Source organism: Gymnogyps californianus, chromosome 1 (genome assembly GCF_018139145.2).
Source record: "Gymnogyps californianus isolate 813 chromosome 1, ASM1813914v2, whole genome shotgun sequence".
Taxonomy (NCBI): domain Eukaryota; kingdom Metazoa; phylum Chordata; class Aves; order Accipitriformes; family Cathartidae; genus Gymnogyps; species Gymnogyps californianus.
In genome coordinates this window covers 148,010,153-148,034,418 of record NC_059471.1, presented here as the reverse complement: position 1 = coordinate 148,034,418, position 24,266 = coordinate 148,010,153, and the positions used below count along the sequence as shown (strand labels likewise).

The 24,266-nt window shown below is 41.5% G+C and overlaps 2 protein-coding genes across 4 annotated transcripts in view; both read left to right on the top strand.

Annotated features, from left to right (window-relative positions):
* The first annotated feature begins 242 nt into the window (after positions 1-242).
* STRAP (serine/threonine kinase receptor associated protein) lies at positions 243-8,757 on the top strand. Its single transcript, XM_050913939.1, has 10 exons — positions 243-435; positions 1,655-1,790; positions 2,553-2,634; positions 2,898-2,970; positions 3,557-3,653; positions 5,119-5,256; positions 5,839-5,975; positions 6,724-6,873; positions 7,425-7,490; positions 7,828-8,757. The coding sequence occupies exons 1-10, from the start codon at positions 324-326 to the stop codon at positions 7,887-7,889; spliced, it is 1,053 nt and encodes a 350-aa protein (XP_050769896.1). The 5' UTR covers positions 243-323; the 3' UTR covers positions 7,890-8,757.
* Positions 8,758-10,277: 1,520 nt separating this feature from the next.
* Positions 10,278-24,266, top strand: part of DERA (deoxyribose-phosphate aldolase) — a 55,445-nt gene continuing 41,456 nt past the window's right edge. For all 3 annotated transcript variants that reach the window (XM_050906722.1, XM_050906714.1, XM_050906704.1), the window contains exons 1-2: positions 10,278-10,311; positions 21,061-21,158. In XM_050906722.1, the coding sequence (XP_050762679.1) occupies positions 10,281-10,311; positions 21,061-21,158 (129 nt within the window). In that variant the 5' untranslated portion in view covers positions 10,278-10,280. The remainder of the gene's footprint in view (positions 10,312-21,060; positions 21,159-24,266) is intronic.

Genomic DNA, 24,266 nt, shown 5'->3' with positions numbered 1-24,266 from the left:
GATGGCGCTGCGGGGGCGAAGAGCTCCGGACCTCCCGGCTCCCCTCAAGGCCACGCCGCGCGGTGACGCCCCGCCCCGCCCCCGTGCGCCTGCGCCGAGCGGCGCTTCCGGCTGCGCCCCCGCTGGCTGACGTAGCTTCCGCTCCGAAGCGTTTCCGTGCCGTCATTTCCTCCCTCGCCGCCACCGTCGCCGCTTCCTGCCCGGCCGGAGGGGACTCGTGTCCCTTCCCAGGTTCCGTGCGCGCGCGCCCCGCCGCCGCCCCGCGCCCCTTTCCCCCCCCTCCCTCCCTCCCTCCCCCCGCCTCCGGGGCTGCCGCCGCCGCCATGGCCATGAGGCAGACCCCGCTGACGTGCTCCGGGCACACGCGGCCCGTGGTGGACCTGGCCTTCAGCGGCGTCACCCCCTACGGCTACTTCCTCATCAGCGCCTGCAAGGGTGAGCGGTGACGGGCGGCGGCGGCGCTCCTGTCGCCGGCCCCTTTGTTTTAGTCTGCCCGGCGGGGATGCCCTCGCCCCCGGGGGCGGCGGTGTGTGGGGAGCGGGGGGGGGGAGTGGGCCGTGCCGCGCCTCCGCCCCGCTGCTCGTAGGCCGCGCATCGCCTTCCTCGGGGGGGGGGGGTGTGTGTGGTGTTGCTGGGGCGGGCGGGAGCGCGGGAGGAGGCCGCGGGAGGGTGCCGAGCGGCCGGTGCTCGCCGGGGCAGTTGTGGAGGGGCGCCCTGTTCGCCCAGTGAAACGCTGATGCTTGTAGGGGAATACCAGCTTACGGTGTTGCCGAATGACAAAGGGAGCGGACAGCTGATTGTCGTGGTGCTTAATTACCGGGTTAGCCTAGGGGGTATCAAAGCCCGTATTCGCCCGGTTTGGAGCCAAACTGTTGAGGGGTTGGGAAGCCTCGAAAAGATTTCTTTCTAAACCAGCCCGTTTCTACTGTCTGTGCACATAGGCTGTAGGTTTTAAAGTGAGCTCCTGTTTAACCAGGGCAGCTGCCTTGCTGGACACAGAATGATGACGTCTGCCTCTTTTCCCATGAGAACTCTCTTCTCATTATGTGAATAGCATTTCCCCTTCGTCCATGTATATGTTAATCTTATGCATGTATTCATAAGTTTAAAAGGACGTTCCTTTTTGCCTTGGAGTGCTTCTAATTCAGCTCTACATCTTCTTGTGTAAACAACTTTTTGATAGCCTCCCAGAAAAAATAATCACAGGAAAGACTTTCTATTTCTGTTTCATTTTTACAATATCTCTGTATGTATTTTAAATGTATCTGATTACAAACACAAGACTTATTTTGGCATACTGTTAGTCTGATAATACTGTTCCAAAGTAAAAAAAAAAACCAAACCTGTCCTGCCTGGAGAAAACTTTAGTAGAAATAAAACCTAAACGAAATGCACCTTTCTATCTCCCTTCTACCTTAACACAAACCTAAAGAAAACTTTTATCTCATTTGGAGTAGTATTTTGATGTCTGTACAGTTTTAGATGCATGCAGCAAGTACAGCTGCATATCTAAGCTCTTCAGCTAAACTCTTTTACAAAGAATAGCTTCATGAAGTATGTGGTATTTCCACATGCCGGTGCAAGGGAATCTTTTTTTTAAAACAGCTTCCTTTTTTTATCATGTTACCTGAATATTGGTTTTGTTTTTGTGAAGATGGGAAGCCTATGCTGCGTCAGGGCGACACAGGAGACTGGATTGGCACATTTCTAGGTCATAAAGGTGCTGTTTGGGGTGCCACTTTGAACACGGATGCCACTAAAGCAGCTACAGCAGCAGCAGATTTTACAGCGTAAGTGATTAACTGTCTTTGAAGTCTGTATTTTGATTTTAGTCTATAGTGCTCTTTGGTGGCATAAAGCTCTAGTAAATTACTGATTCATTTGTTTTTCTTTAGTGATTGTTAGCTTATTTATGGCTAGCCAAATTAAAACCTAGACACTTAGGTTCTTGAAAGCAGCTACAGTTAATTCCGTCATGATGAACAACTATGATTGCTTCTTGATAAATATACTTAATTACCATACCGGTTTGCTAGAATAACGTTTCTGTGCGGCTCTAATCTCTGGCACTGTAGTTACAGCAGAGTTCAAAGAGTGATTTTTATTTTGCTTCTACCAGTTAGCCGTTTTTTATTACAAGAAAACTCTTGTGAAAATTCTAGTGGATTATTTCTTTGATGTTCTTTGTTGTTTGTTTGTGCTGTTTGCAGCATATGTTAATATTTGGCAAGTTGAATCCTGTTAGTAGAGGGCAATCTCTATTAATAAAGTTGCAGAGAACAACTGCCTTTGTCTTAAAACTAAAATGCTAATCAGTCTGCATTATCCTGAAGAAGAGGATAAAGGAAAGTGGTGGGATAGTACAAGAAAAGCTTTAGTAAAAACATATAAAGTATTCTTATTGACTAACTGGGTTATAACTTAAAAGAATGTAGCATTTATGGTAAAGTGTTATGGTGGTATGAGGAAAGATTGCTTACAAACTGATCTGACTGTCCAGGTTGATTTGTCCTGGTGCTACTAAAATAAAAATGTTTTCTCTTGCCGTTTAGCAAAGTGTGGGATGCTGTGTCAGGTGATGAACTAATCACATTGGCTCACAAACACATTGTCAAAAGTGTGGATTTTACACAGGTATGAGAAACCTTTATACCTTATTCACCAGGGAAGTAAGCTCTTGAGTATGTTTTGCTCTTAGTTATTTTTCTACTTTTTTACATGTGTAGCTTAACAGGCAAATAATCTAGCATACCACTTCTAGTTTTTAAGATTGTAGCTTAAATGTAGTAAGTGTGTTAGAAGCTGTCTGAGAGAAAGAGCTGTTATTTTAGGACTCATGAATGAAGGCTGGTATTTTGATTCAAAATAGAGTTGACCCTTTATAACTTCTGTTTCAGGATAGCAATTATCTGTTAACAGGTGGACAAGATAAACTGTTGCGTATCTATGACTTGAGCAAGCCAGAAGCAGGTGAGTCTGCTTTTAGAACTGATTGTTTTTTGGAGTTAAATAAAAGTTCTGAAACTAAGAGCCACTTTCTGTTATGAATCACAAAAGATAAAGTTGAGGATTATTTTACAAATGTAGTGTCTGTAACCTTTTGCTATAGTAAGGTAATCTGTATATTTTAAGTTTACGCTTTTACAAGTGAATTAGAGTTTATCTATAATGGACTTGAAGGATAGCATGTTTCAGTTCAACACAGACTCATTAGAAATAGGTCTAATTAACTAAAATTTAGTCATCTGAAAGAAAAAAGACTCCACATATTTTAAGTGTGTTTAAATTCATGTTGATACTGAACTACTGATGATTGATAGGAAGCTAGAGATCCTTGATGTTAAACTAGTGAAGCTTTTTAAATTTAGGCAATCAGATGCCCAGTTTACATTTATCCTGTTCCTGGAATAAGATCTACAAATAAAGTCATAAGTGCTTGAAGTAATTTTACAGTTCCTAGTAAATGGAAATCTGTATTACTTAAGAAAGCTCCCAAACTGCTGCATGACATATTTCATTTTCTTACATGTATTAAAATATTTGGCTTTATTTTAAGAACCTGATGTTGTCAGTGGGCATACTTCTGGCATTAAAAAGGCCTTATGGAGCAGTGATGACAAACAGATTCTTTCAGCTGATGATAAAACTGTCCGGTAAGAAAAAGTAACTTTCAGTTTTCTAAGAAGCTCACTTTTATTTGTTGTCATAATCTATGTGAGAAGATAGTTATGTTTTTTGGTAACGGATATAAGTAGCACAGGTTATTTGATCCTAGATTCTTACAGCTGCATGCCTAATACAGTTCTCTTCTGCTGTTAGAGACATAACTTTTGTAATAATTCTAATTTACCCCATAAATGTGTCCTCCCTGATAAGAAGAGGTGGTCTTTGAGAACTGCATAGTAGAATAAATTTATGCCTCTCGTAATCCTAGAGAAGATGAATTTATAGATGAGGTCTTGTGCATACACGTTGTGCTGAGATATTGCTGCCTTGTCTTCTGCAATCCAGCCTTTAAAGATGCACAAGGCATGGACTAGCCAGGCACTGGGATAAAAGATTGGGAAGAGTATCTGGAAACAGTGCACTGTTGATAGACATAGCCCTCTTTCTCTGCCATGCTGATAAGTTGAGTAGGCTTTAGTGTTTTTATAAGATGGCTCATCCAGTCACGGTTAAGTGTTTGGTTTATTTTATGCCCAATTGGTAGGAGATGTGCTGAAACCTAGACAAACCTGGCTGCTGGGGAGATGAATTGACAAAGACCCTTCCTCAAACTATGCTGTCCAGAAAAGATGGGAGATGTGCCTAACTGCTTCCTCAGCTTTCTGGCTGATATGACCAGTGTCATGTCATGCCTAGCTGTTTCACCATTCTTACATTTATGGCACAAAGGAGAGAGAAAAGAATGGTCTTTTCTGCTTTGGGGAAGGAAGGATGGGAGGGTGAAGTCACTGGTGCAATTTCCCTGTAGTCTCCTTTTCAGCTCCAGTTCTTTTCAGTTTCCTAGTGTTCAAGATAGGCGAGAGCCTAGTCTTGTTTTTTTTCTCTTGTTTTTTTTCTCTGAATTGCAGAAATAGAAATGCAGCAGTCAGCTAATGAATGAAGATTCTTACTTGTCATAGCAGAAATAATTAATTTCTTTTCTGTTTAGATAGGTCTTGCACCCCTAGATAGAAAACTATATTATCTTAAATGAACCTCTGTTCTTTGTATAAATTGGCATTAGTACCTCTTTGCCTTGTGAGGTAAAAAGGCAGAATGGAATCTTCAAGCCTTGCTTCTAGAAAGCTCTGTTGCTCAGGAGACTTACAACAAGATTTTTAATCTCCAAGAGAATCCTTGAGTAGTTAAATGGTATGTGTACCATTTCATGTTGTAGCATTAAGCTTCAAAAGTAGCAGTATTTTAAAGTAAGCATGCCTTAAAACTTTGCCCAGGTGAGAATGAAGATAAGGATGCCACTGAAAATCCAAAGTACCTGTGGAGTCAAACCACGTTCTTTGTTAGGTGGCGTTTTTGATCCAAATCTTGCCAGGGATGGGAGGTGAAAATTGTTTGATTTGCTGAAGTAATCTGAGAGTCTTTTTTTTTTTTCCCTTTTTGTTTCCTCTTAAGCCTCTGGGACCGGAGTACCATGACTGAAGTAAAGGCACTAAATGTTGCAATGTCGGTGAGCAGCATGGAGTATGTTCCAGAAGGACAGATACTTGTGATAACCTATGGGAAGACTATTGCTTTTCATAGTGCAGAAACGTGAGTCCAAAACACAGAATTTTCACAGGTTGAGTAATGGGCTTGGTTGTGGGTAAAAACTGACCGCACAAGGCCAAAAATCACCAATTTGTCAGAAGTGGCATTAGTGGATATCTTTGCTTGCCATCTTGTCAGAGGCACAGTGTGAAACAACCACCCTTTCTAAAATAGTGAACCCTAACTGTCTATAAGATGCTAGACTGTAAAGGTTCGGTGCCATTTTTGTATTTCACACTAATTGTAATTGTTGTTAAATAAGTTTCAGCCAGGGTTCAGTTCAGTGCTTTTCAGAGAACTAATTATTTATACATCTCTATGATGTCTTAAGAAAGCAAGTTACACACTTAAACATATTCCAGAAAGTAGCTCTGAATGTGTGAGCTTTTGTTTTGCTTATTCTGAACTCGTTTCTAACTTGATAAGCATGATTTGCAAGTGTTAAAACTTGTTTCAGAAACTGTGTGGGTGTATTCTGTTTTTCTTAAAAGCAGTTGTGACAGTAGAATCACAGTTTCTTTGCTCTCAGGATCTTTTTTTTTTTTTTTTGTAATGAACTTTGTTAACAACCTTTTTCTCCCTCAGTCTAGAGCAGATTAAATCGTTCGAAGCACCTGCTACAATCAATTCTGCATCACTTCACCCTGCAAAAGAATGTTTGGTTGCGGGTGGTGAAGATTTTAAACTCTATAAATATGACTATAATACAGGAGAAGAATTAGGTATGTTTGTCTTCTATAATAAAAAATGAGTTCTGAAATGGGTATTAGATTAATGAAATAATGACTAATAAATGAAACTTGTACTTGAATAAGGTCTTAGCATAGCATGCTGTGCAAGAGGATGAAAAGGTATATTATCAGTTAAGCATTTTTTCCTATCGGTATACCTAACGTTATTCTTCTAGAACTAATTAAAGCCTCCATTAAACAGCTCTTTGCACCTGATTAAAAAAAAGGTTGTCATTCTGTATTGCTGCAATAGCAAGCTGTTTGTTAACTTAAGTGTTATACTATAGCATTCATTAGATATGTCTAACGAGCCGCAGTTACTTGCTTTTATGAAAAATGTGATATGTTTGTGTTCTTGTTAATGTTGGCCAAATATATTTCAAAAAAGGTGTGTTTCTAAGTTTGTTCGTTGATCCTGTCCTCGTTTAAAATTGTATGTGTGTGGAGTGAGTGGTTGAAGGAACAGAGCATGTGTACTCTGTGCTACTGGCTTGCTTTGTAGTTTTGCCTACAATAAATAAGCACTGTTTTCTTGCGGTTAATAAAACATTAACATGTTACCCAAATTAGAGATCACTGAGATACCAATTAATAGAAGCTTTGTTTTGCATCAGAAGTTAAATATTGAGAAAGTGCCCTCCCATCAGTATTTTTTCCCCTCTTCTGATCAGTTTTTACTTACTAATTTCAGTTGTTGGCTGAAATTTGATATTGATGGTCTTGTTATGTCCTCTTACAGAATCTTACAAAGGACACTTTGGTCCAATTCACTGTGTGAGATTTAGCCCTGATGGAGAGTTATATGCAAGTGGCTCTGAGGATGGTACACTAAGGCTGTGGCAGACAACAGTAGGGAAAACCTATGGTCTTTGGAAGTGTGTAGTTCCTGGTAAGTGTGTGCTTGTTCCTGGTGAAACTTGGCTGCTTCGTGTGCACTTTTTAAGTAATGTCTATCGTAAGTGGTAAACATCCCTGAATTTCATACAGTAACTGTACTGTCTTCTGAGGGTTTCTGTATCCACTCAGATCTGTTAGATTTAAGGATTTACTTTTGTAGCTGTCATTTTAAGCAATTAACTTCAAAACTGTAAGGTTATTGAATATAGACACTTTGTGGATGTTTAAGCAAACAGTCTGATGTATTTTTATGTTAAAGAGCAAGAAATATGAAGTACCACTTTTATAAGTCTTAAAGAGATAAGAATCTCTAGAAAGAAGTGTGGATGATAGTTTTGTTTTATATTGTACTTTGGTTCTCTAAACTTGGGGGGGAAGCAATGTCTAGAAAACCACAAATGAGTATTCATTAATGGAATTGCTTACCCAACTGGTTCTCCTCAACACTAAATTAAAAGGAATGTGGTGTTTTTTTTTTTTTTTATTAAGGTGGGTGGGGGGGAACTGAAGGTACTGACTGTTTTTTCTCCCTCCTCTCTGCAGAAGAGGAGAATGCAGAAGCAGCAAAAGCAAGGGCCACCCTTCCAGGAACTGCAGAGGAGGAAATAGGTAATGCACTGAACTGCCAGCTTCAACTCCGCTAAGTGTTAAAAGATCAGCCAAGATGGTAGCATTCTTTAGTATGGAAGAGGTAGTTTTCCCCAAGTACCTTCTGGCATTTTTCACTCTTCTCAAAAGATCTTTGCATGCATTTTCCTGAAAATGACCATGTGGTAAGTGTCAGACTAGTGACTAGAGCTGTGCAGACTGAACAGATGGGGTAGAATAACTGGATCAGGTTAAATGGGAAAACAAACTGAACTGGTCTTTAAGCAATCCTTGCAACATTTCTTTGGTTTATGTATCTAAGGTGAACTTAAATAATACCCTTTTTATTTAATTGCAGAAGAGCTTGCCTCTGAAAACTCAGATTCAGTGTACAGCTCAACTCCTGAAGTTAAGGCCTGATTATTGCAACTGTTATGCGACATATGGACATACGAGACTAAATCAAGTGAACAGTGATAAACAGCAGCCTTCCAGAGTGCACTCTCTACACGAGGCAAAGATGAGCAGTAATTGATGAGAATGCGGTGGAACTGGCTAGGTGTTGTCTGTAAGAGAACTGAATATCAAAAAAAAAAAAGACAAGTAGTAGAGTTTTGCTATATTTTTAGCATAACTGCCTACTGTCTTTTCAAAGAAGTGTGCAAGCCAAGATCCAGTCTCTCCACTTTCAATTAGACTCATTGTAGTGTGTTTTCTTTATTATGGAGAAGAGATACAATGGCTTTTACCCTTTTTTTTTTTCTTGAAAGTTGGAAAATTTGGCTTTAGTTGAAAAGAAGGGATTATGTACTTAAAGTATTTGGTTCGGGTTTTGTTTCATTGTACGCTGCTTCTGAACATTTAACTGTTTTCAGTTGTCTAAATAAAATGCCTCTCAAAACTCGTGTCTTACTGTTGAGCGTTGGGTTCATGGAATGGAAAAACAACCAAGTTAATTACGTAATCCTTTCTAGCATCTTGGTTTTGTACTATACAGAGGGAAAGCAATAAGAATGTTTCAGTGTTGGTACGGAGGGTGGCAAGTTCTTTGATCTGTAAGCTTTGTGTCTTTTTATTCTTTGAAGTTTGAATGTAAATGTGAGTCTCAAAAACAGTGAAAACTCCTAAACTAAACGTGCTGCCTGAAATATTTGGTTGTACATGAAAATCTCAGAGGCTGGCTATGAATCTGTATAAAGCTTGGGTTTAGTCTTCCAGACTGGATAAAAAAGTTACTCTTTCAAGGTTACAAATCATATTTTCTTCATTAAAGAAAATATTGCCATTCTTCCACTTGTCATTTCCCTTAATGTTATGCTGAAAGGTTTACATAATGCATTCTGTATGGAAAGGAGAAAAGTTATACAGTGGTATAGTTATTCATACACCTTTTTATTTTTTCATATTCATACTTGTCCTTACTGTTCTTTTGGATTTTTTCACAAGAGTACAGTAATGCCATCATCTTAGAAAATTGAAGCTTAACATTTGAAAATTGGGGTATACATTGAAACATGGGCAATTCTGTCTGAACATAAGAAAATCCTTTTCCATTGTGAAGGGCAGTCAAAACACTGCAACAGGTTGCCTGGAAAGGTTGTGAAGTCTCCGTTCTTGAAGATACTCAAAACCCAACTGGATGTGGTCCTAGGGGACCTGCTGTATCTGAGCCTGCTTGAGCAGGTGGTTGGACTCGGGTGGTTGACAGAGGTCCCTTCCAGCTTCAGCTGTTCGGGTGGGGAAGTAAGAAGGAAAACAGAGAATGATCCCATGAATGATGGTTTCTTAGTGCAATAGTAGTCTTAAGGATATGGCATTTCACAGACTTTTATTCCAAAATTAGTTTTGCAGTTATCTATTTGAGTTTTACTCTAAAAACAGGCAAGTCGTAACCCTCTGGTTAACAGCTAATTGTTTCAGCCTTATCATTAATTCCATTAAGGCTTATGAGGGCTCCAAATCTAGTATTTCAGTCTAGGAGCTGTTCATTTTACAAGCTGAAGGATGTGTTTAAAACAAGAAACTCACACACTTCACCCCATGGCAAAACGTCTTGCAGGCTGTGGTCTTCATGCGGTATTTCAAGTAGGCTGTGTAGCGTTTCATAGAGACGCCTGGAACAGCGTCCTCCGATTTCAGAGCTGTGACCCTTTGCTGCTTTACATGATGCTGTTGTGAGTTTGTGGTTTCTTTGCTAGTACCGAGCAAGTAGGGCTAAAGTTGCAAGATGTTTCATCCAAATGACAATATTAACAATGTTTAATACTTTTTTCATGCGGGTTTGTCATTACAACTCTGGGAAAAAAGTAAAGGCTGTGAAGTTGTCAGTGGCTTTGTTACCGGGCTTCCATTTTGCAAGTGTTACTAGTAAGTTTTACAAGGTTGGTAAGTTTATTAGAGCTCATTGTGTACGTGTGGCACAAGTTTCTACTTGAAGATTCAACTCAAATCGGAAGTTGCCTGGACTCGTTATCATCAAGACGGCAAGATAGGTGTTACTTAGCACTGAAGGAACAGAATAGCCTAGCAGCTCCCGTCACAGAAGGGCAGTGCTCTCACCCTGTCGAGGTTGAGGGCTGCGGGTAGGCCTTGGCTGCCTCGTTACCGACGGCTCTGGTGCGGTGGGCTCGCTACTAACGCCATGGCGGCGGGGGAACGCCGTGCCCCGGCGGCCGTAGCAGACCTGCCGAACCTGCCCGGCCGCCGCCGCCGCCGCTTCCTGTCCGCGGGGGGCGGGTCCAGCGAGGCCGAAGGCTGCCAGCCTCGCCCGGGTCCGCCAACGGGGGCGGCGAGCCGCCGGCAACGCGGGCCATGGCGGGCCGAAACCCGGGCACCGAGCTGGGTAAGGGGCGGCGGCCTACGGGGAGGGCCGGGGCGCCCACCCGCTGCGGCGCCCCCCACCGCGCGGGGGCCGTGGAGGCAGGCCTGGCCGCGGCTCCTCAGGCGAGAGCTGTTAGCCGCGGAGCCGTGGCGTGAGGCGTTCCCGAGGCGGGCAAACCGGGGAGAGCTGCTCGGGCAGGGCCGCCTGCCCTGGGAACGGGCGGAGAAGTGCCGGTGGGCGCCCGGGAGGCTGAGGCGCCGGGTAGCTCCCGGCTGTGCGGCCGGCCTCCCGCCCGCCTGCCCGCGCCTCTCCCCCGCCTCTCCCCCACCCCCGGCTCACCTCCTCAGGGTGTACGAGCCAGGCTGCTGCAAAACCTTGTTTTTCTGAAAAGTCAGAATAGAAATAGACTTACGATTCCTTTAGATCCTTTAACATACACTCGTGACATATTGTTCGGGCTGTCTTTTCAACCGGGGGGCCTGCAGGAGGCTTATTTTCCCTTTGGTACTCCAGGTTAAACAGAAGTTGAGGTTTGCCCATCACGTATGGCCTCGGCTTGCGAGGCTCCGAGCAGGGTGACAGCTCACAGGACGGCCGGCGCTGCGGGGCTCGGCAGCCCTAGTCCTGTCACAAAGCTGGGCCTGATCCCCTCTTGCACACCTTTCTGGTTCTCACTGAATAAACCTCCCCCTCTTCCCCGAGAGTTTCAAACCGCTTTTTATTAGTTGGATTCTGATTTGTAAACTCGGGACTTTACTAATCGTTCTCCTTGTTGCTTGGTCTCTGAAGACTGATAAGGATTTTCCAGGTGTTTGCAGGTGGTCTCTAGGCCTGAAAGGTGGCTGTGCCTAAGGTAAGGCAGAGAGGAGCCAAGAAAGGGTTTCTCTGCCATTTCCCAGCTGGAGCTCCTCTTCTGCTGATAGCTGGGAGTGGGGAAGGAGAAATGGCTACAGCTTTCTGACTTCTCCACCCAGCAAACCCCAACTGCAGCAGTGGAATGAATTAAGGTGATTAGCCTTCCTACAGTCCACCTCTTAAGGTATGAAAATTTGGTCAATACGAGTAGATGGACAATTAAGTGGAGGAGCTATGGGGGTGGTGTCATGGAAGATGGGAAGCAAAGGACAGCTGGTGTGGAACAGGGAGATCTCAAAGTTAGCACGAGCAGAGTTCAGGAGGCCATGCTGCACGGTGTCACGTGGCTATACTCCTGTCTCTAGCACAAGCATGGGCATTTTTAGAGAGCTAACATGCAGTTTAAATGATTAGCCTGTGGACAACTGAAAGTTGACTCTGTTTTCATTCTCTGAAATGACTGATATGCTGTAACTCCTAAAAGTGAGCTGTCGAGTTCCTCTTTGATGTGCTTATCTGTGGGCTGCTTGCAGGGACGGGTGAGTTTCAACTGTAGCCATCTTAACAGCATCTTTTTGCTGAAACAAACATAGTAATAATATAGTGGCAAAACTTCAGTGTCTGTTAGGAAAAAAGCTAGCATGGAAGTTTGCAAATGCACTCCAATTACTTTAAACTAGGTGTGTGTTGTGCTTTTTCTTACTGTAAATTTAATCTTAAAATTAATTGTTGGTATGTGTGGGGAATCCAGAAACTTGAATGTGAAGTCCGTTCAGTTCCTATCAAACAGTCATCCTCCAACAGACAGGCTTACATGTAAGGAAGGCGATGCTGCCAAGCGGGAAATTATTGGAAGAAACAGGCGACCTCACTAACATTTGGCTGGATCTTGCTGTACAACCATAGGCAAGGGAAAAGTATTCAATATGCAGCTGACCAGCACAACATAATTGTTGGGTTTTTGCACCCGCTAAAACAGTCTTTGAGTATGTTCCAAATATTTTCTATAACTCTTTCTTCTCCCAATAAGTAGCCCTCCCCTCCCCAAGAGGCAGAGTCAACTAATGCTCAAGATTATTGACAGAGAGCACAGAGGGATGGATGTCTTCAGGGCTGTACCATGTGGCCTCGTCCAGCTGCAACTGATTTACCTGAAAGGGCCACTGCCCTCAGCTTATCCACAGGTACTTGTTGTACCCTTCCCAGTGATCTTTGTTTAAATCGGTTGCAGTCAAAATGAGCTGAGTTAGATGTGCGGGGCAGGCGTAGTAGGCGAACAGTGTGGCCATGAGTGCGTTTGTATTAAGCGGCAGCATACCCGTTGTGGCTGTTTCTAACAGCTGCCTTATGCTGGCTGCTTTAAAGGGAGAACTGAATCTCCCTGCCACTTGCTCTCCCACTAAATACACATCTGAAATACGTTAAGTGCTACATTTAAGTAAGTTGCTGTATCTTACTTAGTGCTATATCTTAGCTGGTAGCAGTACTCAAAAAGGACATGTTAAATACTTGCCTTTATCTTTCATGGTCTCTAACAATCCACACTGGTTCTGTGACTTAGACACTTTGGCTTTTGAAGGTTTTGCCAGCTTGTGCCAGCAGCTTTAACAGTAATTCAAATTATTTGCCCTGTATCTCACAGGGCATTCTGTAGGATTATAGTTTTGTAACAGGGACACCTAGTGGTAAAATATCTTTTACTTAAAATTATATTATTTGGGTCCTTTTCTCTGTGTCTGCTATTTCTATGCTTGCTACCTAATGTCATTATTTAAGGAGTAAATTTCTGATGCTGCCATTAGAGAACATCTATTTTGTTTATCAATGACAAGTCAAGCTCTTCTCAAATCATGGCATGTAATGCTTTCCCATGTGATTTTTTTTTTTTTTTTGTAAAATAAATACATTTTTGTAAAAGCCCTTAATTCATCCTTTCTTTCTTTCTTATCACTGTTCCTTAGTAGGAGAACAAGATGTTTACTTGGAATAAAGAACAGGTACATGTAACATAAAAAGACACTGATTTGCATGAACTAGTCAGAGGGTTGCTAGCCTAATACACTGATACATTTGCCGTCAGAGATTCGTGTAAAGAAGGTGGATAAGGAATTTTACAAGTTTGTCATTCCAAAGGGACTGTTTGCAGAGTCGTTCTTGGGTACTCAGGTTCACCACGATGCCTGCGGGGGCTGAAAGGAGTCTGCCTCTCCTGCTCTGCTCCCAAGGATGCTGGAGTATAATGGATCAGATGCTTAATGTTTTGTCATGTTTCAGAAAAGCATCATATGTGACTTTTTAATGCCACTTCACAACAAAACAGTGAAACACATCAATAAGCATCTGTTTTGTGGTGTAAGCTAGAAGCATACTCCTTTGGTTTAACTGTGGGGATGTAGACATGTGCCACATGGGTTTTCTGTTCCTTGCAGATGGAATTTTGATGCAACAACTTCAGAAGCTGTGGAGAAAGAAAGTCATTCAGTAATTTTGGGTAGAGACAGAAAATGGCAGGTAGGGTGTTTAAAACCAAGTAGGTAACACATCTTTTTGTGTGGAGCCTGAACCTGTGCCTAGATACAAGTCTGTCTTCAAGGCCAGTCAGTAGGGAGATTGAAAGGGGGAATGGCCTGAACGATAACACAAGGTCACGTGGCAAAACAACAGTGGAGTTGTCACATAGTTTTATCATTTATTGTATTGGTAAAAGGGTAAATCGTGCCTGACCAACCTAATTGCCTTCCATAGTAAAATGACTGGATATGTTGACAAGAGAAGAGCAGTGGATGTTTTACTTCAACTTTAGCAAGGCTTTTGACATTGTCTTTTGCAATATTTCTTATCCAAGTTGAGACATTTGGATGGGTGGATACTGAAATGGTTAAAAACCTGGTTGGGTGATTGGGCTGAGACGGTGATGGTCAATAGGTCATACTCTGCTTTGGGGCTGGTACCAAGTAGGGTAATGCGGGGGTCTAGCCTGGGACCCATCCCATTTGACATTTTTTTCAATGACTTGGAAGAGGTGATGGACTGCTTGCTCATAAAGTTTGCAGATGAGACTAAATTAGGCAGATCATTCAGAGGGACCCAAACTGGCTGGGGAGATGGGTCAACAGGAGCCCAGTGACATTCAGCAGGGCCGAAGGCAGAGCCCTGCCCCGGGGAGGACGAGCCCCAGCAGCCACACCGGCTGGGGCCTGCCTGCCTGGGGAGCAGCTCTGCCAAAAGGCCCCGGGGCCTGGTGGGCAGCGAGCTGGGCACGAGCCAGCAGTGCCCTGGCAGCAGAGACGGCTAGTGGCCTCCTGGGCCGTACCAGCAGGGACACGGCCAGTAGCTTGCGGGAAGCGAGGGATCATCCCCTCTGGTCAGCACTTGTTAGACCATATCTGGAAGACTCTGTGCAGTTTTGTTGCCTGCCAATAGGTGAAAGCGATTGATAAACTGTCACAAGTTCAGCAGAGGGCCACCAAGATGGTCAGGGGCTGGAGCACCTGCCCTGTGAGGAGAGGCTGAGGGAGCTGGGCTGGTTCAGCCTGGGGAAGCGATGGCTTTGGGGGTCCTAACAGCAGCCTGCTCATCCTTGTGGAGAATGTATAAAGAAAGCAGAGCCAGGCTCTTCATAGCATTGCATGATGGGATGAAGCGAGACAGCAGGCTTGTCTTGAGACAGAGAAGTTCATACTGGATATAAGGAAAAATTTCTTCATGCAGGATAGTCAGGTGGTGGGGCAGGTTGCCCAGAGAGGCTGTGCAGTCCCCATCCTTGGGGACTCTCAAAACCCAACCGAATAAAGCCCTCAGCAGCCTTGTCTGAGCTCAGAGCTGACCCTGCTTTGCACAGGAGGTTGGACAAATGACCTTCAGAGATCTTCCAACTCAAATTATTCTGTGATTATATGGGTTTTTAGCTGTGTGTGTGTATATATATGTATTCTGAGTAATGAATAATTAGTTACAGTTGTTTTGCAAAGTATGTTCTTGGATTCTAAAAAAAAAAAAATAACCTATCTGTGTTGCTCAGCTCCTCTAGTTGAAGGGCCAGAAATACATTCATTATGTTTCAATTGATATTTTTAATTATAGTTGGTATTTCTGAGCCATTTATGTGTGAGAGCTAGCCTGTTGGTAAGTGGCATTTAGATAATGAAGTGTTGCATCCCTTTTCAAGACAGCATAATTCTGTTCTAATATATTAATAGCTGGTTTTAGCCTGTACTGTGGCTCTGTTTCTTCACTGTTCCTTTCTAACACCTTTTGAATCTGCTAGATAATTTTAATCAAATTTGAAGGACAGATAGATGTCTCAGAAATAAGTCACTGGGTGGAGTGACCAAATTAGTCCCTTCTGTTGAGGGAAAGGCAGGCACAGCTCAACAATTACATGACTTTTCATTACATCTTTTTGGGGGGGCTTTATGCAAGTAACAATGTCCTGTTTTACTCCATGGTCGTAAGGACCATAACAGGACAGCTGGGTTATTGGAGTGAGGAGAGGTCTCTGGAGCCAGGGAAGAAGAGAGGGAACAGCAGAGGACTTGGACCTGCAGGAAACCAAGCTCCTGTTGTTCTGCAGCTCACCTACTGAGGAAAGGCTTGTCAGCAGTTTTCAAAGTGCTTTGGAGGATACCATGATCCATTTCATGAGATCCATGGTCAATGTTGTGTGATTTCACTAATGTCACAAGATAATAGAGCTGATTTCTAGTTCATGGCTCATGCCTTGGTGTCCTGCTTTGAGTATCTGAATGCTGATGACTTGGAGACTGAACTTCTCATATAAGGAGGACCCATCTGAAAATAAAACAGGTCCATAGCAAGAGTCACTATGGGAAAATAACTACAGCGTTTGTCTCTAAGAAATAACCCCCAAACCTCTAAACAGTTTACATGATATGATAACTGTAACAAGACCTGATCCTGAAGCCTTTTAGCCCTCTTCAGCGGCTTTGCTTGGCTATGCATGGCCAGCTGGGGTCAGTGTCCTGGTTTCAGCTGGGATAAAGTTAATTTTCTTCTTAGTAGCTGGTACAGTGCTATGTTTTGCATTTAGTGTGAGAATAATGTTGATAACACACTGATGTTTTAGTTGTTGCTAAGTAGCGCTTATCCTAAGGTAAGGATTTCTCAGTTTCCCATGCTCTGCCAGCAAGCAGGTGTACAGGAAGCTGGGAGAGAGCACAGCCAGGACAGCTGACCTGAACTAGCCAAAGGGGTATTCCATACCGTAGAATGTCATGCTCAGTATATAAACTGGGGGGAGTTTGCCAGGAGGGGCGGATCGCTGCTGGGGGCATTGGTCAGCGAGTGGTGAGCAACTGCATTGTGCATGACTTGTCTTTTCTTGGGTTTTACTTCTCTCTCTTTTTTTTTTTGTTATATTCCTTTTCAATACTATAATTATTATTATTATATTTTATTATTATTGTTAGTAATATATTTTATTTTACTTTAGTTATTAAACTGCTCTTATCTCAACCCACAAGTTTTACTTTTTTTCCCAATTCTCCTCCCCATCCCACTGGGAGGGGGGAGGAGTGAGTGAGCGGCTGCATGGTGCTTAGTTGCTGGCTGGGGTTAAACCATGACAGTCAGCCTGTGTCCAGCTGAATACGTCATTTCTGCGCTAAAGGTTCAGGGCACAGTTTCACTCACTTCTCCAGAAATAACAGCTTTCATCACTTCCATTACCCATTTTATCATGTGTTCATGGTAAGAGCAGGAGCACACATGCTGTTTCTGGCGCAGAGGAGGAAATAACCAATTGAGGGGGCAGCTTCTTTTGGGGACAGTGCTGCCTTAAAATGCTTGTGAAACTACAGCCTCAGGCATTCTTGAGCTTTCTGTTTCACCATCTGAAGGGATGCCATCTACACATTTTTTTAAAGCTTCTGAAAAGCTTAGTCTGTTTTATGAGGAATGTGTTAGGTATCTTAGATATTTATGTAATTATACTAATGAAGTGGTTTTATTTATTGTTTTCTCAGGAAATGCTTGGTATTTTTGGCTTCATGTTCTTCAAAGAGAGGAGTTGAATTTCCTGTTAAGATTTTGAATATAATTTTTTCAAATGTCTTCAGAGAAAAAAGTAAACTTGAAGAGTGATTACAGAATATTGGCTAATTAGCTATAGTGTAACTGCTTTCATTACTTTTATCCCTGAAGCCACATGACTGTGCAGATGACTAGCAGATGACTTATTTAAAAAAAAAAAAAAAAGACATGTTCACACTGCAAGGTTAATGAGCCTAATTAAATATAGTTTTTCTTAGCCAGATACTAAATCATAAAGCTTGGGGGAGTAGGGGAGGGGGAGAATCCAAAGGCAGTCAGTTCTATTTCAAATAATGGTTTTATTCTGATTTTTAATGCAAAAAAAAAAAAAAAGCTGGATTTGTAAGTGATTTTTCTGAATAGAGACACTTACATTTAAAGATTTGGTGAGACCTCACATGGCAAACTTTTCAAGTCTATTTAGAGACAATTACGCTGAGACATATTTGTTTTTACTTGCCCACTGCTTTAATTAATGGAGAAGTGGGCTTGAATAAAAGGTCTGTATTAGACAGAAGTCTCCATCTGCTGCTGCATATTACTAGAACCTTTGTCCTTCCTCACCATGCATTTTTTTATTACACCATTTTGTTTCCTTTAGTAAGCTGCATAATGTCTCACATTAAGTTGTACAGACAGGATGGAGTTCTGATTTTTTTTTTTAAATTATTTTAAAATTTTTTTTAAGTTTTCTGCCTGTGCTTTGCACAGTGGTTCGATATCCCACATTCAAAAAAGTACTTGGAGATCCAAATTCTATGGTCTTGCAAGGAAACTTGCGTCTCAGGCACAAAAATTAGATATTACACCTTACTGAGTTGCCATGTGTCAGCTACCTTCATGACGAGTCTTGAGTTATTGAAAACAGAAGGTAAAATGTGTTGCACAGTGAAAAGGGCTTAAGCCAATGAATTTAATCATATTTGTGAAGAACATGCAATCAGCTATTGCTGATCAGCTGATATATAGTAACTTTCACAGGTGACTTTGGGCAAAGCAAAAGTAGTAGCTTATTTCACTTCCACTGTTCTTCCCCATCTTTTCTCCCATTGATTATGAATTTATTTTCTTCTTTTTTTTTCTTTTTTTTTTTCTTTCTCCAAATGGTATTATACTTGACTATTTCCTTTAAGCTAATCTAGTGTGCAGTGCTTGATTGCCTGAAAAGGTTACTCAGACCTTCTGAGAAGCTATGCTCAAAAGTCAGGTAGGGGCAGATACAATAGCTGTATGTATATTTCTACCGAAGTCCAGCACAAGATGAATCAGACTGAATCCTCTCCAAATAATATGTAATGAAGAGTTAATGTACTCATGGGGGAAATTTCTGTTCTTCCACTTAAATTTTCATCTGAAACCTCAATTGTCCATATCTAACAGACTGGACGCTGTCTTCATATACTTCCAGACTCTCCTATAGAAGGCTGTAGTTTTTGTTAATTAATTACTTAGTTGTATTTCTTGGGTGTCTTTCATAATGTAGAAAGAATAGGTTAGAGTAGAGTAACTGAAAGGATCCTTATTAGAGAACGAGAAGCCGAGTTCCTCATCTAAACTGCTTTCTTTGATTTTATCACATTTTCCAAAGGGGCTGAAAGGTCACCATGCACCCAGTAGGGTACAAAAGTTATCTTGATAAATTGGGTTATGATTAAATGATTCTACCTGAGCACTTGGCACACAGTAGGAGAATCACAACACAGAGTTTGTGTTTCCATTTATTTATTTATTTACTTGTATTTTCCTCCCCCATGGACTTTGTCAAATATTGCTTATAGCGGCCCCATGGGAAGTGATGTACACTCTCTGCTGATCACGTAGGAGCCTTGACCTTAAAGCAACTGCGGAGGATGTAGAGGTTTCACTAGCTTACATTTCAGCTGTCTGTGTATGGTTTGCATTTATTGATATTCAAAAAGAAGGAAAGTTCTAGCCATAGGTTTTGTAGCAATAGCTTTTCTCACCTGCTTTCTACATGACAGTTGAGCTTTTTGCTTTTGGGGCAGAATGGATAAGCCTGTGGCTTTGAAAGTGGAGAGAAGTAATGAGGGTTTGTTGTTCGACTGGTTTGCAGCTTTGCAAGCTCCTCCTTTTCTTTGTCGCCATACAGTGAGACTGTTGCTAAATTCTTAAAGAAATCCTTAAATTCCTTAGGAGTCCTTTGAAATTCCTTCTGTGATTTACTTTTTCTGCTTTTGGCCAACATTTTGACCTTGTAGGTACCGCTCATTTAATTACTTGTTTGTGGTAATAGGAAAGTGGTAGCAAAGTGGCTTACTATGCTCAGAACAAGATTTTGTTTAGCTGTATTTCATGCCTTTGTCCTGCATTTCCACTGAGTCATCTTTACCCTAAATTGGTTTCTCCAGAGCTTTTTGTAAGTCTAATTAGGTAAACAAGCTTGTATTTACATACTTTAGCTAGTATATTAGTTCTGCACTTTTTTTGGCTATTAAAACTATAAAGTAGGAAGAAAAAAATTTGAGGATAAGATTTCTGTACAAAATTAGTGATTTTGGCTATCAGCTTTTTTTAAAGTTTTAAACCTTTTTTAATCAATGTGCTCGAGGGAAATGCAAGTTTAATACAGTAGTGAAGAAGACTCATAGAGATGAGATGCTCTTAATAAATTAAGTCATCCAGAATTATTATCTTTTAGTATCTAAGCCCATGTCCATATACTGACCTTAACTGATGATGATATTTGATGATTGATGGTGATGATTTGCTGATGATTGGTGGTTATGATTGTTGATGTTGTTTTCAGAGTATTTTCATGGATTGCTTGTATGATTAGAAGAATTATTTATGTTTTGGGATATGAAAAATTTTAAAGATATTCCGATTTCTTTTTCCTGTGTACTTCTGTGAGCAGTTTGTGTTTATTAACATTCAGAATTACGCTTTTGGTTTATCATACTAAGCAGAAATTTCAAGATTCAAGAGCCTGAACTCTCAGTTCTCCTTTATCAGTCAGTTACCCTTCGTTAAGCAGTGTCCAATTTTTGGTGCCTCTGTTTTTAGACAGTTCCATTATTTTAGTAAATGTTGAGCATCTGCTTCTCTTTGGGTCCGGTTATTGTTTATGGATACTGACACTCATTGAAATTGTGAGCCAGGCTGTCTGCAGTGGGCATCTGAAGGAATTCATGCGTTGAAGATGTTGCCCTGAGTCCTCCGGGGTGCTTGGCAAGGTGAGCACTTCTCAGTCAGGCACGCATCTCGGCAGCTTCCAGGCGGGTATGTTGCCCAGGAATTCAGTGCTTTTGGAAACTTGCAGTTAGTCAGGCCCTAGTAGCAAATTCAGTAAAATTAGCTGTAGACAATAACAACCCAAATGCTTTGTTATGCAAGAGTCTGTCCAGGGGTTTTGGTGACCGTGTGGGGTACAGTTCCTGTAAACAAACGTTCATGCACACAAAAAATGCTGTTGTATTCTGGGTGCCAGCAAACAAGCAAAGGACTGAACAAATGTTACCATATTCTGGAATCAACAAGTAAATCAGCAAGCAATGGCAGAAGGCTGTTTTGTGGGGGCTTTTTATATGCTACATGTATAATAAACTTCATAGTCCAGGACTGGCAATATAGTGTCTCTCATCAGCAGTAAGTTAATTCAGTTGTAATGGCAAAAAAACCATGCTGTGTGAAACATCCAGTTCACAGATCATACCCTAACAGAAGTTAATGCTATTATGATATTTTGGACTGGTGATAAGTATGCAAGCCCTTAAAAGGACATGAAAGCACAACGTGCTCTTCAGAGGTTCCAAACCAAGCTACAGATTTCTTCTAGAGTCCCACACCATATATTAAAAGAACACAGAAATAGATGAGAATTTTTTTTTTTTTTTCGCACCCCAGAGCTTGGCTGGATCTCAAAAGTGCATGTGAATCGACCTGCAGTTGTGAGGCATGCAGAACAAATTAAAAAATGGAGAACTGTGAAAGGTAATTGGCAAGTAAGTGCTCTTTTTATGCATTCTGTTCCTGTATTTTTAAAGCAGTCACTCTCCCTCTCCAGGCTGCAATATTGAATTTTTTTCAAGATACATGTAAACTTAAAAGATGTGCTTGTCCATGTCTTATTTTAATAATTTGTATTTGATGATGATGGGATGGAATAAGGTGATGCATTTATCCAAACAAGTTAAAAACCTTATAACTCATGAGTGGCAAAACCACAAATGAATTTAAGTCATCTTTATTCATGAGTGGATTAAATTGTATATTACTATCCCACCACATTTATTCTATTTCCCAGACAGACTTCTCTGCATGCTGCCTTCTTATTTTTTAATTTTAAAGCTGTAAGATATGATCATGGTCCCTGTCAAGTTTGACCTACTTGGATGATTTTTCTTTACTTAAACATCCCCAACATGTGATTTCTTTGCTTAACTAGTTCTTACCTAAAACTCAAAAATCCTGACTGGTTATGGCACCTGGGGGGAGAAAGGGAAGAAAAAAAAGAAGAAAAAAAAAAAGAAAGAGCCCACTAATACTAATGTTAAGGGGACTGACTTCTCAGCTCCTGAGATAAGGTAAATGATCAGTTACTGTCCATCTTAGTATAAAATAGGTTCACATAAGCCATCGCTAAAGCCAGTGGTGCAAATGAAGTTTTCTTCAAGGCTGACTTGTATTCATTGAACATACATGTTTAGAGTGTCTTAGCAGTTACCCTCAACCTCTGCTGTTACTGCCCTGCTGGCAGAATTGACGGATACTGGCCTGGTGTGCATTTTGGTTTCTCCAATTTGTACGTGAGAATCGTAATGCAAAGCCATCAGATCAGCAACGTAAGCTAATGCGTTCTGCAAAGCAGAGCAGGTGAGGCACGGCCACGTGCTGGCTTCTGCCACCTCAGCAGCAGGACGGGAATCGCTGAGAGGGGAACAGCAAGCAGAGCTGGCTGCAGGATGCTGCAAATGCTTTGGCAGCGTTCAGCCAAGGGCAAGGTCTGAGAAATGCCATGCAGCAGACCTGGAGCTCCCAGTGAGCTCTCAGCCATGGGGTTGTAACTGGTGTCCAAAGGACAAATTGATTTTTCATTCACCAAACAGCTGTTCTGCAAGCAAATGCTTGTGATTCCTCCCCTCTGCACGCTAAAGAAGTCGTTTACTTGCAACAGTAACTGAAAACCTGGAAGCGGGAGGAAGGAGACAATGAAGGATCAGTTGTAACAGTGCAACGTAGTAGAACAAAGCAAGACTCATTTAATTATGCTTAATTCTTAAAAAAGCTGTTCAAAATAGTTGGCGTCCTGACCTTAGCATGTCGGGCAGCCATTCTGGCATGGCTGAAGCTGCGTTCACAATGAGCACAGATCTTGCGGATTACAGTTTGGGTATAATTTGATGTAGCTGTAAGATCCTACTGGAAGGTGATAGAAAAAAACTTCCTGCCTGTTACATGAACCTGAAAGTTTGTGCTTTACATGTTATGATTAAATAAAAAATAGACATAAACTGAGGAAAGTTAGACACCAGCTCAGCATTTCTCAAGAGTTTCTTATGCATAAAAAGTCACTTGATACCAAGTTTAGCAGTCCAGTGGCTCTGGATTGGAAAATAGTGTTCGTGAGAACATCCAGAGAATATTCCATAACCTTGGCTATCTTCAGATACTGCGGGTGTAGTAATGTAAAAAGTAAATCTTCTCATTTGACCAAAGTTACTATACAAAGAACAAAGACATAGAGAGCCATAGGCTTTGATAACAAAGAATCATTGGGAAGAAAGAGATTTAGTGTCACTTCCTCAACATGGCTGTAGGACAGATGTTTAATTATTACTAACACTTGCCATTCTCCTGTGTGGTAACACTGGTACTGAGCTACTCGAGTAAAGTTTTACTTTGAAGAATGCCAGAAGCATCTCTCCTGTATTTGAACACTGACATTGCAGGATAGTCATGTGCTGTTTATTTCACACAGATGATTTTGAACCTTTACATGTTTGAATGTAAGTAGCACCACTGATGCAAATTTTGAAGCCCATTTCCCAAAATAGGCATTTGAGAAACCCTTTTAAAAGAATGAAGTTCATAACAGTTCTTGGAACTCCCTGACTACATCTGTCTTGATGACTTTGTGATTTATGTCATAAGAGATGAGACAAAAATTCCCTCAAACGAAGGATAAAAAAATCCAAGTAAAAGAGACTTAAAACCATTTAAAGTGAAAAACCCATTTGAAGTATTATAGGCTGAAAGTAGAAATTAGTTAGAAACAAGCAGTCAAGCTTAGACTAACAGAGGCCAGTAATGGTTCATTACTCCGTTTAGTCACCCCAAAGCAGCTTTCAGTGTAACATTTACTGCAAGTTCAGAAAGGAGACTCCCATCAGCGAAGTGTGAAAAGTTTGTAGGCTGGCCAGCCACTTAAGATTTGCAGAGTAATACCTCCACGCAGAAGCAACAAGTTTTGTTGCCTATACTGACAAATTGTGTCACAGAGCAGAGCAGTCAGAGAGGGACTTTATGGACTCAAATGGACTTTGCCATTGCAAACTCTCCCCTTGTTGAACAAGTGCCCACTAAGAGATGTCAGCTTTTAGTGAAGCCATCACTGTAAATGAGAATTTGCTGCAAGACCTTCAACAAATATTTCAAAATAATGTCTTAAGCTCAATTTTTGTTCAGCAAAAAAGCTCAAAAATATTTTAGTTGTGCTTCTATTCCATTCTCCAATTAATAAGTCTTTTAAAATTCTGTAGCATTTTCATCTAAAGAGTGCTTTAGCCTTGTCACTTAGCTCTTGCTTTTGTTTTTTGCACCAAATAATTACAGATGTTTTTTATTCCCGATTCACACAAAAGAAAGTGGAAACATCTGGAGTCTAGACCGTAAGTTTTAAGAAGTCTGCCTTCTTACCCCCCACGGATTCCATGTTTCACTCTCACAGCAGGAGAAGCGTGCAAACGTGCAAGTGTGCAAATTGCTGATGTGTAGACTCATCTGGTCACTGGCAATTGCAAACCTGTGCTCCTCTTGAAGCATGTGTATAATTTCTCGTGCATATAAACCTTAAAGACACAGACATACTGTATAGAATGGAGCATATTATA

What these genes read in the sequence shown, in the direction of transcription:
- STRAP (XM_050913939.1), top strand. Translation starts at nt 324, where the DNA reads ATGGCCATGAGGCAGACCCCGCTGACGTGCTCCGGGCACACGCGGCCC. An exon ending in CCTCATCAGCGCCTGCAAGG is followed by an intron (nt 436 to 1,654) that starts GTGAGCGGTGAC and finishes GTTTTTGTGAAG; the next exon opens with ATGGGAAGCCTATGCTGCGT. An exon ending in CTTGAGCAAGCCAGAAGCAG is followed by an intron (nt 2,971 to 3,556) that starts GTGAGTCTGCTT and finishes CTTTATTTTAAG; the next exon opens with AACCTGATGTTGTCAGTGGG.